This window comes from Wyeomyia smithii, chromosome 1, assembly GCF_029784165.1.
Source record: "Wyeomyia smithii strain HCP4-BCI-WySm-NY-G18 chromosome 1, ASM2978416v1, whole genome shotgun sequence".
Lineage (NCBI taxonomy): Eukaryota > Metazoa > Arthropoda > Insecta > Diptera > Culicidae > Wyeomyia > Wyeomyia smithii.
The window spans coordinates 158,418,650-158,432,846 of record NC_073694.1 but is presented as its reverse complement, the minus strand read 5'-3'; the positions used below and the strand labels follow the sequence as shown (position 1 = coordinate 158,432,846).

The following is a 14,197-nucleotide window of genomic DNA, read 5'->3' as shown; positions in this document are numbered from 1 at the left end:
AATAAAAAATATACCAACAGATGGCCGACAGAATTGAAGCTTACAAGCTTCAAGCGTAAGCTTATGGCTCTACTCTTAGCCGATTTACTGTAGCTTTTGCTCACAGTACAGTGACGCATCGATTGAATGTCAGTTCAGTAGGTGATTTATTTCAATTTGTTGAATCTGCTCACATCTCTCAGATGTTCTCTCGTGGTAAAAGAAGCATGATTGGAACGTTTTGGTTAATTTCAATGACTAGAAGAAGCAATACGGTTTTGTAATTATAAAAAATGATTCAGCTGGCGTCATGTGGCGTTAGAAGGGCATCATATATACCAGGCATGATCTTTGATGTGTTATTCTCCACTATTATCATGGAAAGACAAAAACAAGAACGGGCAATCAGGGAAACTATCTTAAAATATTCAAATTTCAAAATATTACCCTGGAAAAGATCACGAAAGAAAGACTAGTTGGCGTCAGATAACATTTTCAGCCCTTTACACGTGAAATAACATCTCTCCCCCATCACGTCACACCAATAATCTATGCATCTTCATTATATTACATAGGCAATAAAATCGTCTGGAAAAATTATTTGGGTTTCCCGAATAAGATAGTGTTATTTGAGTGAGGAAAAAATTACACTCGCTAAAAAAAAAGAAAAGAAAAAAGATAGCATTGCAAGTTTCCAAAAAAAACAAAACATCAAATATTTACATGTAGAAAATATAGGACTCTAAAAATCTACGTTTTGCAGATTAATTTGGTGGTATTACCAATCTTGGTAGGTAATCGTAATGGTTTGTGATGCCTTACTTTACCAAAACACATTTCCACATTTTCTCATCATTTGAACCTAGGGATTCAGTATGGGAATGTAATAAAAAAATATACCAACAGATGGTCGACAGAGTTGAAGCTTACAAGCTTCAAGCGTAAGCTTATGGCTCTACTCTTAGCCGATTTACTGTAGCTTTTGCTCACAGTACAGTGACGCATCGATTGAATGTCAGTTCAGTAAGTGGTTTATTTCAATTTGTTGAATCTGCTCACATCTCTCAGATGTTCTCTCGTGGTAAAAGAAGCATGATTGGAACGTTTTGGCTAATTTCAATGACTAGAAGAAGCAATACGGTTTTGTAATTATAAAAAATGATTCAGCTGGCGTCTTGTGGCGTTAGAAGGGCATCATATATACCAGGCATGATCTTTGATGTGTTATTCTCAACTATTATCATGGAAAGACAAAAACAAGAACGGGCAATCAGGAAAACTTATCTTAAAATAATCAAATTTCAAAATATTACCGTGGAAAAGAACACGAAAGAAAGGCTAGCTGGCGTCAGATAACATTTTCAGCCCTTTACACGTGAAATAACATCTCTCCCCCATCACGTCACACCAATAATCTATGCATCTTCATTATATTACATAGGCAATAAAATCGTCTGGAAAAATTATTTGGGTTTCCCGAATAAGATAGTGTTATTTGAGTGAGGAAAAAATTAAACTCGCTAAAAAAAAAAATAAAAGAAAAAAGCTAGCATTGCAAGTTTCCAAAAAAAAAAAACAAAACATCAAATATTTACATGTAGAAAATATAGGACTCTAAAAACCTACGTTTTGCAGATTAATTTGGTGGTATTACCAATCTTGGTAGGTAATCGTAATGGTTTGTGATGCCTTACTTTACCAAAACACATTTCCACATTTTCTCATCATTTGAACCTAGGGATTCAGTATGGGAATGTAATAAAAAAATATACCAACAGATGGCCGACAGAATTGAAGCTTACAAGCTTTAAGCGTAAGCTTATGGCTCTACTCTTAGCCGATTTACTGTAGCTTTTGCTCACAGTACAGTGACGCATCGATTGAATGTCAGTTCAGTAAGTGGTTTATTTCAATTTGTTGAATCTGCTCACATCTCTCAGATGTTCTCTCGTGGTAAAAGAAGCATGATTGGAACGTTTTGGTTAATTTCAATGACTAGAAGAAGCAATACGGTTTTGTAATTATAAAAAATGATTCAGCTGGCGTCTTGTGGCGTTAGAAGGGCATCATATATACCAGGCATGATCTTTTAAGTGTTATTCTCAACTATTATCATATAAAGACAAAAACAAGAACGGGCAATCAGGAAAACTTATCTTAAAATAATCAAATTTCAAAATATTACCCTGGAAAAGAACACGAAAGAAAGGCTAGCTGGCGTCAGATAACATTTTCAGCCCATTACACGTGAAATAACATCTCTCCCCCATCACGTCACACCAATAATCTATGCATCTTCATTATATTACATAGGCAATAAAATCGTCTGGAAAAATTATTTGGGTTTCCCGAATAAGATAGTGTTATTTGAGTGAGGAAAAAATTAAACTCGCTAAAAAAAAAAATAAAAGAAAAAAGCTAGCATTGCAAGTTTCCAAAAAAAAAAACAAAACATCAAATATTTACATGTAGAAAATATAGGACTCTAAAAATCTACGTTTTGCAGATTAATTTGGTGGTATCACTAATCTTGGTAGGTAATCGTAATGGTTTGTGGTGCCTTACTTTACCAAAACACATTTCCACATTTTCTCATCATTTGAACCTAGGGATTCAGTATGGGAATGTAATAAAAAAATATACCAACAGATGGCCGACAGAATTGAAGCTTACAAGCTTCAAGCGTAAGCTTATGGCTCTACTCTTAGCCGATTTACTGTAGCTTTTGCTCACAGTACAGTGACGCATCGATTGAATGTCAGTTCAGTAAGTGGTTTATTTCAATTTGTTGAATCTGCTCACATCTCTCAGATGTTCTCTCGTGGTAAAAGAAGCATGATTGGAACGTTTTGGTTAATTTCAATGACTAGAAGAAGCAATACGGTTTTGTAATTATAAAAAATGATTCAGCTGGCGTCATGTGGCGTTAGAAGGGCATCATATATACCAGGCATGATCTTTGATGTGTTATTCTCCACTATTATCATGGAAAGACAAAAACAAGAACGGGCAATCAGGAAAACTTATCTTAAAATAAGCAAATTTCAAAATATTACCCTGGAAAAGAACACGAAAGAAAGGCTAGCTGGCGTCAGATAACATTTTCAGCCCATTACACGTGAAATAACATCTCTCCCCCATCACGTCACACCAATAATCTATGCATCTTCATTATATTACATAGGCAATAAAATCGTCTGGAAAAATTATTTGGGTTTCCCGAATAAGATAGTGTTATTTGAGTGAGGAAAAAATTAAACTCGCTAAAAAAAAAAAATAAAAGAAAAAAGCTAGCATTGCAAGTTTCCAAAAAAAAAAAAACAAAACATCAAATATTTATATGTAGAAAATATAGGACTCTAAAAATCTACGTTTTGCAGATTAATTTGGTGGTATCACTAATCTTGGTAGGTAATCGTAATGGTTTGTGGTGCCTTACTTTACCAAAACACATTTCCACATTTTCTCATCATTTGAACCTAGGGATTCAGTATGGGAATGTAATAAAAAAATATACCAACAGATGGCCGACAGAATTGAAGCTTACAAGCTTCAAGCGTAAGCTTATGGCTCTACTCTTAGCCGATTTACTGTAGCTTTTGCTCACAGTACAGTGACGCATCGATTGAATGTCAGTTCAGTAAGTGGTTTATTTCAATTTGTTGAATCTGCTCACATCTCTCAGATGTTCTCTCGTGGTAAAAGAAGCATGATTAGAACGTTTTGGTTAATTTCAATCACCGATGGAAAAAAATCGCTTCTAGCGACTAATGAATACGTATAAACCAAGCCTATGATGCGTTGACATCGTCGTCAGTGTGCGAGTTATTCTTATTCTTCGCACATTTGCAAACAGACCTCCATGGTAGGTGAATAACGAACGCGACTAACTTTATATTTTCAGCTGTGCACATAGAGAATAACATATATTGCGTGCTCCCACGATGAAAAGTACATCGTAAGAAGAAAGGCGGAGAGAGTGTACCAGTAACGATTTTTTTCATATGGTGCTCTTTTGTGATCTTTATTATGAACAAGTAATTACTATTGTATGTAGTCAACTGTTGTATTTGTCATCTCCGAGTGACCAAGGCACCAACATTTTATTACGTATTGAGAGGATACAATTTTAGTCATGAACTGTGCACTTTATGATGTGCACAACTCAAGATGAAAAAACAATCAGCTCAAAATCATTTCATTTCCTTCACTGGTCTGATCATGGCAAACTGAGAGAGAAAAAGTTACGATGGCAGTTCGTAACGTTAATGACTTTTGGCCGATAGCTACAATTTTCCACCGCCGTGCATCGGAAATTGCCATTCTCCGCCACAAACATTTGCCGAACTTTTTCGGATACATTATTTTTTCTTAGCCCTTTGTCCATCTTGACGCCTTATACCGACAAAAGCTTCTAACCAACTAGCAATTTGCACTTGCGCTTGCACCTACCAGCTACCACTAAAAAAATAAACCCCCGTTGAGTTGAGTGAGAGTAGGAAAACACGAACTCTCTTTCTTGAAAAAAAATCCCCATCATTGAGTAAATATTTACGATCCAATTTCTCTTATTCATTACTTGTTCTTGTTCATAACGCGACTAACTTTATATTCTCAGCTGTGCACATAGAGAATAACATATATTGCGTGCTCCCACGATGAAAAGTACATCGTAAGAAGGAAGGCGGAGAGAGTGCACCAGTAACGTTTTTTTTTATATGGTGCTCTTTTGTGATCTTCGTTATTCACCTACCATGGAGGTCTGTTTGCAAATGTGCGAAGAATAAGAATAACTCGCACACTGACGACGATGTCAACGCATCATAGGCTTGGTTTACAGGTATTCATTAGTCGCTAGAAGCGATTTTTTTCATCGGTGCTGACGCCGGTACACTGGCAGTGTTGGCAGAAAAAAAATGATTTGCAACATAAATTTCGACATACTCAACTTTGAACAGCTCTAGTATTTTTTTGGGACACCCCAGCTCGTCAGTGTCTTCGGCCAAGTTGTTAGGCATCAGAAAACCTACCATCTGAAGTCATGAAACCTATGGTTTGGGCCATGTTGAGCTCTCTAGAATGGAAAATGCAAAAAAGTTTGTTTTTCCATACAAATCTCCATATAAATTTGAAATGCAATGCGCCAAACGAAGACAAAACCAATCGACTTCCGATAAATTTAGGATTTTGTGGGGCCCCAAATATAACAAAACAAACTTGGTTCTGGCTTTCTGCTATCAAGTTTCGTTTTTTCCATATAACGATTCCCCACCCTACTGGCCATTCATGGTTGATCGATCCGGTCATGAAAACTTCGTTTTTTGGCCATAGCTGCACTGCCCATAACCGCATAATTGTAACATTTGCAAAATTGGTTGTTCGAACAAATGACACTTTTATATATCGACCTTAAATGCATTATTCCCAATATATTTTTGCAAAAAGACAGTTCAACTAAACTTAGTATCACGAAGAAAGCACTATTTTACACTATGTAAACGTTGAACACTACTTTTGAAGTCAAATTGGTGGAAATTTTTGCAATGATACTTTTATGCCGTTACTTTCAAGCTACTTTTGGGATTTATCACAGTGGAAATTAAGTTTTTCTTGTATTCAACAAGCATGAGCTAAACATCAGAAACGGATCACCGGTGGTTGGTTACCGGACCAGAATAACTTCCAAGTTCCAAAGGATGCAGATGTGGATTTGGATGGAAGCTCTTATGAAAAATAAGTTGAAAAGGTTAAGTAGTGTGACAATTATGCGGTTATTTACGCTATGTGACAAAACAACTTGGTATTTTTTACAATTTTTTTCAAACAAACATAAGCATATTTTTTCAGATTTGAAAAGTACATACTATTTTAAGCATTTCCCAATAAAAAGCGCAAAATCCATAAAATGTCGAATGTTACAATTATGCGATCACAGGCAGTGCAGTTTGCTGTCAATTTCGCTTCCGAGCGAAATTGTCAGCAAATACGGATTTAAATCGCTTGGCGACATCACCTTGGACTTGGACATAGGGTAGGGAATATATTCTAAGCAGCTTTAGGAACCGCCTATCTATTGAGACGAAATACTCTAAATGTGTAGGGTAAAATTCAAACATAAATAAATTAATCTGTTCTCTATCTTTTTCTCTGTCAGAACTTGTTTTCAAATTGTCAAACTAAGTTAGCAAACTTTAACAACAATCAGTTAAAGTTACCAATCGAGGGACACTATTCCAATCACCCCGAACCTATTTTAAGCAGTTTCCATCTGCTTTGCAGGCGATTTTGTTCAGCACCCGGAGTGGCGCCTGAATAGCTGCAATTAGGTTGATTTGTTTCGTTTGATGTTTGTTCACGGATTTTTTTTGCAATTAACGGTATTTCTTATACTCGTAAGACAGCTAGACCACCAAAGTTTTCGTTTCCACCATTGAAATTGTCGATATTGATCAAAACTCAGGAGTTTGCTGCCTGTTTTTTTCGACTGATCAACATAGACGCCATTGCTTAAGCCGTTCCTTACCCTATATAATATTTTGCTCCTAGAAGCTGCGCAAAATCCATTTTTACATATGTCTCATCGTCCGTTAAAATGCAGCCGTCGAATTTGGTCAAGACTGTCTCATACTGCATCTTAGCGCGGCGTTTTGCAACAAGATTATGCTTGAGGGTCCTGTTGGAGTGCGTTTTGGCGTGAACGGCTGCAGGGCTTCACGAGGACAGATTCGTCGAACAGCCCACATAATAAATAACCAATTGACGTGCCTAACAACTAGTTTGGGATATACTCACGACTGTATGGGATATCGTTCAACAATATGGAGTAACATCTGTTTATGGTTATTGATTATGCGGGAGTACTGTACGGCGCCGAGAACTTTTTAGCCAAGCCGCGCAGGACGATCCCGTCAGAGTTTCACTGAATGCTTTCAGCATGCTGTTTACGGATGATTTTGGAAATTTAAGGCGCTTCGCAATTGAGTGAGTGTGCAAAATTTTCTCACGTCTTTCACGTTCCATTTGATCCACTGATTCGAATTTGATGAAACTTTCACCACTATAAAAACAAACCTTCCTCATTACTGCACTGTCATTGGTTTCTCGTAACCGTCATTAGAGGCGCCACAGTAAATAAAAATAAATAATATAATAAATAGCTGCGACTAAATATTAAATTAGACTAACTTTATGTGATGGCAAAGGGTTGACATAGCAAAGGGTTGACATATTTATTGCTTTTCTCTTTGCGTATCTCTTTATAACACAGTCTCTACGGAACCGTGCAGTCAATGATGAGTCGTGTGATGAAACGTTACCTAGAAACTCTGAGCAAGCTGCTTACCTATGGCAATGAAAACCATCAAACAGCAAACCTGTGCTTTTAATGCAAAATATTCTAGCTTTAAGTTAGATTTAGTTTCAGCTCGTAGTCGGCAGCGAGGATAAAAAATTTGCTTTTAGTTATTAAGATACTTCAGAAAGTAAGCTACCAGATATAATTGGCGCCGTTAAACATTGAATTGTATTTGTGCCGTGTCAAATAAACTATAGATGAAGAAAAAAAAAACTCTGAGCATCGAAAGGAAAGCGAAATGCGGTCAGAATGGATGTTCGATTAGTGGTCAGAATCACAAGCGTGCCGTGACAGCATTTAAGCGAAATCCCAATGCTTCGGTCAGTTGTGTAGCCAAAAATTGAATCTGTTCAAATCTTTCCTCCATAGAGCCAAGGACCGAGAGGGACTGCATACCTACAAAGTCCAGAAGGCTCCAAATCGCGTCGAAAGTCTCGAATCCGGAAACTTCACACCCAGATGCTGACGGAATCTTATTGTCTCATGGATGATGAGACCTACGTCAAGGCGAGTTTCCGGCAGTTTCTACGGCTACTGTCTTCACTGCTCAGCACAAATTTAATATTTCAGAGGAAGTAAAGAAGCAGAAACTTTCAAAGTTGGCCAAGAAACACCGGATTCGCAAGCGGCAAGCGATCTGCTTATGTGGCAAAAGAAGTGCGCCTTTCGTGACTATTGTGACTGTAAACGGGAATATCTTCCTCAAGAAGTGTCAACGAAGCTTCTTATATCTCTGTTGAAGTAACACGAGAGCCCTACGATCTTCTGGCCGGATCTATTTTCGTACCACTATTCAAGTTATGTACCGGAGTGGTACGAGACCGACGGGGTCGTTTCCGTTCCCAAGGATACCAATTTTGCAAATGTTACAAATATGCAATTATGGGCAGAAAAGCTTATCGAAAAATATTAGGCTATTATGAAGCAGGCACTACGAAAGCATCCCAAGGAGGTCAAATATGAGGAGGACATGAAGATGAAAGGGTTTCCGTAAATAAAAAGCTGCAGCCAGTACAAAACCTAATGGGTGGATATGGTATTGAAGTTGAGTGAAATAAATATGCCAAAAACATACTAACGGGTTATATTTTATTGTCTGAAAGTTTGAAAAGGATCGGTCAATTAGGTAATTTTCTACAGCGTTTTTTCCTTGATGCAATTTGATGTGGGATACTCGTTGAGATTGCACATATTTTTTCGAAATTAAAAGTAAAACACGTAACTAGCGCTAATGTGTACATGATGATAATGTATAAATGATGAATGTCTGTACCAAAATACGAACAAAATTATAGTCCACCTAAAATACTTTTATATTGTTCGCAATATCAGTAACTTGAGGTAATTATACGCTTGCTACGCTACGTTGCAACATTTTTATGTTTTTCACTCCTACTGCGATTGAAAATTACCTTACCTACAGAAAACGTCAAAATGGGCTGTGTGCACTGTCCGCCATTACCGCTCGTGGAAAGCTGGATAGTTTTGCGTTCTTTCATGGGGAACAAACAATCCATTTTCATGCAGTTTTTGAGGAATAGGTAAAAGTATATTTTTTGGAATTTAGAATCTCGTGTTGTAAACAGCATTTGTATTTAATGAGTGATGAGTGGTAAATTTAATCTTGTAACATTTTACACTATTGTAATAAATGAAAATTCCGCTAGGTTATGCTTTGCGATTAGCGAAAGCAATTAAAATTCTCCAAAGCACCACATCCTTCCTCGTTAGTCGTAGAATCTTCGCATGATTGTGAAGTACGAAAATGCCGATTGCATCGCCTGTTGGGTTAGAAATCAGTTCATGATGCATATTCCATAAAAACCGCACTATCTAAGGCCTACCCCAGCAAAAGTTGCTCTGGTTATTAGAAAAAAATTTCCAGCACTGATGGTGCACGCTTTTTGGGATCGCCTTTGAATTAATAGTAACAGTCGCTGTTGGCTGGTCGATCGCTCATACCACTTCATGTTGTAGACAGCATCGGAGATTGACAAGCTCTGAAATTTCATACGAAATAGGTTACCTTTTACAAACATTTCGATACAATTACGGTTTTACTTTCTCAGTTAATTCTGTACCCAGCATCGAAAAGGAGAAAATTAAAAACACGGTGTAGTTTAACACGAAAATCATCATTCCAATCAAAAGGTAGTCGTCAACCTAAGAGAAACATGAAAAAACACTAACCATACAATTCAGTTTGCCACAAAACTTACCGCTGTGACAATGAACATAATCACACACGTTTGAAAGATGCAAAAGCAGTAGAGTATGGCCATTACCGGACTCAACGCACGTTCTAGTAGGCGAGCACTTCTAGAAGAAAGTATTTCATGATGTGTCTAAATCTCGTGAGTCTCAACAATCAACCTTACCTGTAACAGACTTCATGAACCTGTACGATAGAGGCCAGTTTTTCGTTGAATGTGTTCTCATCTGAACAGTCGTCTAATTGTGACAGTGTCAGTCCTACAATTTGGAACAGGCTGGATACGTGATGTAGAAGGTTCCAATGAAAACACTCATTTGCTAATAAATAGGTTAGAAACGTGAATTGGAGAATGATCGATGAAGTTATCGTCAGAAGCCATAGCCAGAATTTGGAGCGATGATCGAAAAACACAAAGCTGCAGAAATCGGTTATACATACTATCTTCTAGGTTCGATAACTAGTTTACTTACTCCGCCTCCAGTACTGTGGGTGGAAGTTCCACTGTATCAGGGGCCAACATATAGCGAACGATCGTAATAGTAGCAGGAATTATCCCGTAGAGCAGAGCCTGGGTCATCACCGCAGTGAAATAACATTTCAGAAGCCACTCAGCCGACTGTTGCAGGTGTTTTAGGTTCTCCTGAATCGTGGGATTCGCACTGTTCACGTATCTGTCGAATGCCGTTTGCATGGCTCCGCAGCATTCTTGGAACTCTCTACGATAGCAAACGTGGCGAGCAATACGGAAAAATGACACCGTCATGGCGAGACACTCCATCGCTGCTTTCAAAAGAGTGATATTTGTTTCATGTCGAATGATGAACATTAAACTGGGGAGAATGTACCAAGTCGACATGTACATTATCACCCCCAATGGACGCCATTTGCTTCCGGATTGATTCGCTTCGTGCCAGAATCCCAAAAGTCGACACAGTTTGAGAGTGGATACCATCATGGAAAATCGCGGCAAGTGCTTCTCTAACAACATCTTGCGGTGTATTGACAAACTTGACATCACATCACATGTAATAACTTGTTGCTGTCCGTCTAGAAGAGATGGTAATGATACTCGAATACGATAATTACGAACCGCACGTGCAAGGCTAAACGCTTAGGTAATAATAATGTGTCAAGTCGAGTTTTCAAAAGAGTCATAGTACAGAAAAAAAACTCGCCGTCAGAGCGAGGAGACATCAGCAGGAGAAAAGGACAATTGCAGCGCAACTTTACTTTCACCATTAAGACTTGTCGCTCAGAGGGCTGGTCACTCGTCGTAAAAAGCTCAGTTCAGCGGAGTCTCCTCGGAATGGCTTCAAAAAAGTAAAAAAAATCTGAATAAAAACAAAAACAAAATGGCTGATTGAGGTTTGTTTTAAAAAACCTTTTTCGGAGTAATTCTAGATGGGACACAGCCGCACCATCTCCTAAACAGCAGCACTATCTCCTAAACGATCGCTGATCGTGGGCCGACGCCAGATCCGGCCAGAACACCGCGTCTCCGCCCTTATGATATTTTTGATAAACAACGCAACTTCCGGCAGGTACTTCGTACGATACATTTCCCCGTTCACGGCCAGTTTAGAGTGAATGAAGAGCAACTTTGACATCCCCTTCTCGCTGCTTGTCAACCACAGCAGCACCTTTTTGGGGAAGAAACTTTATTGCAGAGCTGAGTTCCATTGTGGAGAAATAAAACATGGAGTGCACTGCCAGTTGTTGCCATCCAGGGTGAGATAGGTCTCGTCGTCCATCAACACCGCCACGTCGTCCATCAACACCGCCACGTCGTCCATCAACACCGTTCCCCGCGTTCGCGGGGAAAATCAACTTGACCATCTTATTCATCTGCTGTGGCTGCGTCATTGCCTGCAAATACGAGACCAGTGGACGAGACTACCGCTTATTGACTTGTATGTCCATGTTCGCCCGGTACTTCTTATTGTTTTGCCGGTTGCACCTTTCCTCTTTGGTCTTTCTCTTTGAAGTTTTTCGTCGCTCAGGGTCGTCGACTGTGGGGAACCGGGGTTTCTTTTGATGCTTTGATTATTGTCCAATAGTGCCAAGGTGTTGCAGATGCCGGAACGGGCGTATCCGGAGTCCACAAAATGCCGCGCGATGTCCATCTTCAACACGGCGACGTTCTTTGAACGCGCACACTTCTGAACGGTAGCTTCACTGTTTCCGTCATTACGGATAGAGTTCGACTGGTAGAGCTGTCAAATTTTGTATGCTGACTCATGGGCTACTTTGGTTGATTTTGCATGGGTATTTTCGTCAGTGCGTGGAAAGGTAAACCCACAAAAAATCGGCATTTTTTGTCAATTTTCAACGTTCTCAACAATTTAGCATGGCTCGTCGCTGACCTTTTACCTGTCCCAGATCGGCAGGTTAGTTCTAGTTTTCAAAATAATGTCTTTAAAAACCAAAATGGAAAACAAAGCAAAGACTTTTCATCTTATCTTTAGGGTGGATTTTTCTCTTAAGAATCACAAATTAGCCTTAGTAACTCAGATTTGTTTAGGTCACTTGCACTGAATGATATACTTTTATTATGATTCGAAGATTCGTGTCCACATCCATGTGCTTGTCAAAGCAGGCAGCCTTTCATATTTCTTAACAAAATTTGAATTTAAGTTTGCGATTTCGGTCGGTTGCTCCTCATCATTCCATATAGACGATTGTGCTTTATTTATTAATTGTCTGTTGCATTACGGTGAAATACGAGAAGGCGGATCTCATAGCCTGCAATGGAGTGAATAGTTTTAAACACAAATCTTTGTATATACACAAATTTGCACAGTTGGAAAAAAACCAACCTTCACTCACCCCTGCGAAGGATGCTCGGGTGACCGAGAAAAATTTTGCTGCACTTATAGATGTCGTCTTCTGGGACCTCTTAAGCATGAAAAGAAGTAGCCGCTGCTCCTGGTCGGAATGTTCGTACCAGCGTGAGAAATAAATGGCGTTGGATACGGCGGAACTCTGCGTGGAGAAGTAGTTATACAATCAACAACGACTTAAGTAATTTGCTTACGGTTTCCATTAGTTCTGTTCCCAGCATGGAAAAAGTAAAGATCATAAAGACCGTGTAGTTGAGTACAAACATCATTGAACCAAGCACAATGTAATCCTCGACCTTAAAAACAGATTGATATATATATTTCAAATCGTATAACACTATCTGCAGACTTACAACACTGACGACAAACATGATGTAACAGGTTTGCAGGACGCAAGAACAATAAAGAATTGCCATGACTGGACAAAGGCTGCTTTCGAGGAGTCGTGCGCTTCTGCAAAGTGGACATTTTTGAATTAACTTAGAATAACCAAACAACGGAAATCCCGTACTCGTAGCACGATTCGTGATGTCTTATGATTCTTGTAAGTTTCACCCGATACTCCGCCGCTTCTTTCCAGTGCTCAAGTTTCCCAATCTCCATAGTGATCAGTTTGAAGGTACAGGACACGTGATGCAGTAGGTTCCATAGGAGACACTCGTTCGCTGACATGGTGACCACCATCAAGTACTGCACAATCAGCGAAATAGCCATCACCGGAAGCCAGATCCAAAAGCTGGACTTCTGATCGAAGAAAACAAAACTGTCCAAGCAAACATGAAACTGCTGCCGAATAAGATCCATATGGTAACTTACTCCGCTTCCAACACCGTCGACGGTAGCTCGGGAATCTTTGTTCCTACGGCGTACTTAAAAATAGTGATGATAGCAGGGACCCAGCCGTAAATCGATGCTTGGGCCATGACACCGCAAGTATAATATTTCACGAGTCTTTCTGATGACACCTGCATATGCGCAAGGATACTTCTGACATCTTCGAACGAACTGTCTACGAACTCATTTAGAACACTGTGAGTTTGGTAATAACACTTCTGCAGCTTATCTTGGGTAATTATATGTACGAATAACCGCACCGTAAAGATGATAATAGCGAACAACTCTAATGTGGGCTTTAGTTGGATTAATAAAACTTTTTCGTTTCGTATCATGAAAGCCGCACTGGGAATGATGTACCAGAGGATTAAGGATGAAGCCAGTAGTATTACTTGCCACCGGGGTCTTCGACGACGGTTTGCTTCATCCCAGAGACCTACAACTTTACACAAGTTGATGCTGGATCGCATCATTTTGAACGAGGATTTCGGTTGCAGGTTCAACATTCTGAACGAATCGAAATGATACAGCTTAGTGATAATTAATCGTTTCTCAATCAGCGTCCAATCGGAATGGGCAAACCAGAGTGCAACAAGTGCCTCGATAGCTAAACAATCGTGTCTCAGTAACTCGCGGGCGGAGTTAGTCAACCACGTAATTTAGTTGTCATAAACATCAGTCTGAATACACACGTTGCGTAAACAATGGTTAGTGAAGCGAATTAGAAGCTTTTTCGTTCTACTGTTCTTTCGTCACACAATGGTAGAACCCTGGTTTGCAACGTTAACACACAAAATATGGACTTGACGCAGGTCTACGTTCACAGTTTTATGGTTTATGCATCAATGCATCGATCTGCATTTTTAATAAAGTTTGTTACCTGCGTCATAGCGATATATCGTCATAATTTTTATCTGTAAAAACTAATGTCTGTCTGTTTTTCTGTGAAAGTGCTACAATGGGGGTGTAGATGGA

At 39.1% G+C, this 14,197-nt stretch overlaps 2 protein-coding genes across 2 annotated transcripts; both read right to left on the bottom strand.

Annotated features, from left to right (window-relative positions):
• Nucleotides 1–8,965: 8,965 nt before the first annotated feature.
• Nucleotides 8,966–10,311, bottom strand: LOC129717308 (odorant receptor 43a-like). Its single transcript, XM_055667174.1, has 6 exons — nt 10,019–10,311; nt 9,712–9,963; nt 9,553–9,652; nt 9,395–9,496; nt 9,178–9,333; nt 8,966–9,114 (listed from the first exon to the last, which is right to left on the bottom strand). Exons 1-6 carry the CDS (start codon nt 10,309–10,311, stop codon nt 9,061–9,063), a joined length of 957 nt encoding a protein of 318 aa, XP_055523149.1. The 3' UTR covers nt 8,966–9,060.
• Nucleotides 10,312–12,150: 1,839 nt separating this feature from the next.
• Nucleotides 12,151–13,728, bottom strand: LOC129717307 (putative odorant receptor 71a). Its single transcript, XM_055667173.1, has 6 exons — nt 13,205–13,728; nt 12,900–13,151; nt 12,742–12,841; nt 12,583–12,684; nt 12,375–12,530; nt 12,151–12,290 (listed from the first exon to the last, which is right to left on the bottom strand). The coding sequence occupies exons 1-6, from the start codon at nt 13,726–13,728 to the stop codon at nt 12,234–12,236; spliced, it is 1,191 nt and encodes a 396-aa protein (XP_055523148.1). The 3' UTR covers nt 12,151–12,233.
• Between the last annotated feature and the right edge of the window lie 469 nt (nt 13,729–14,197).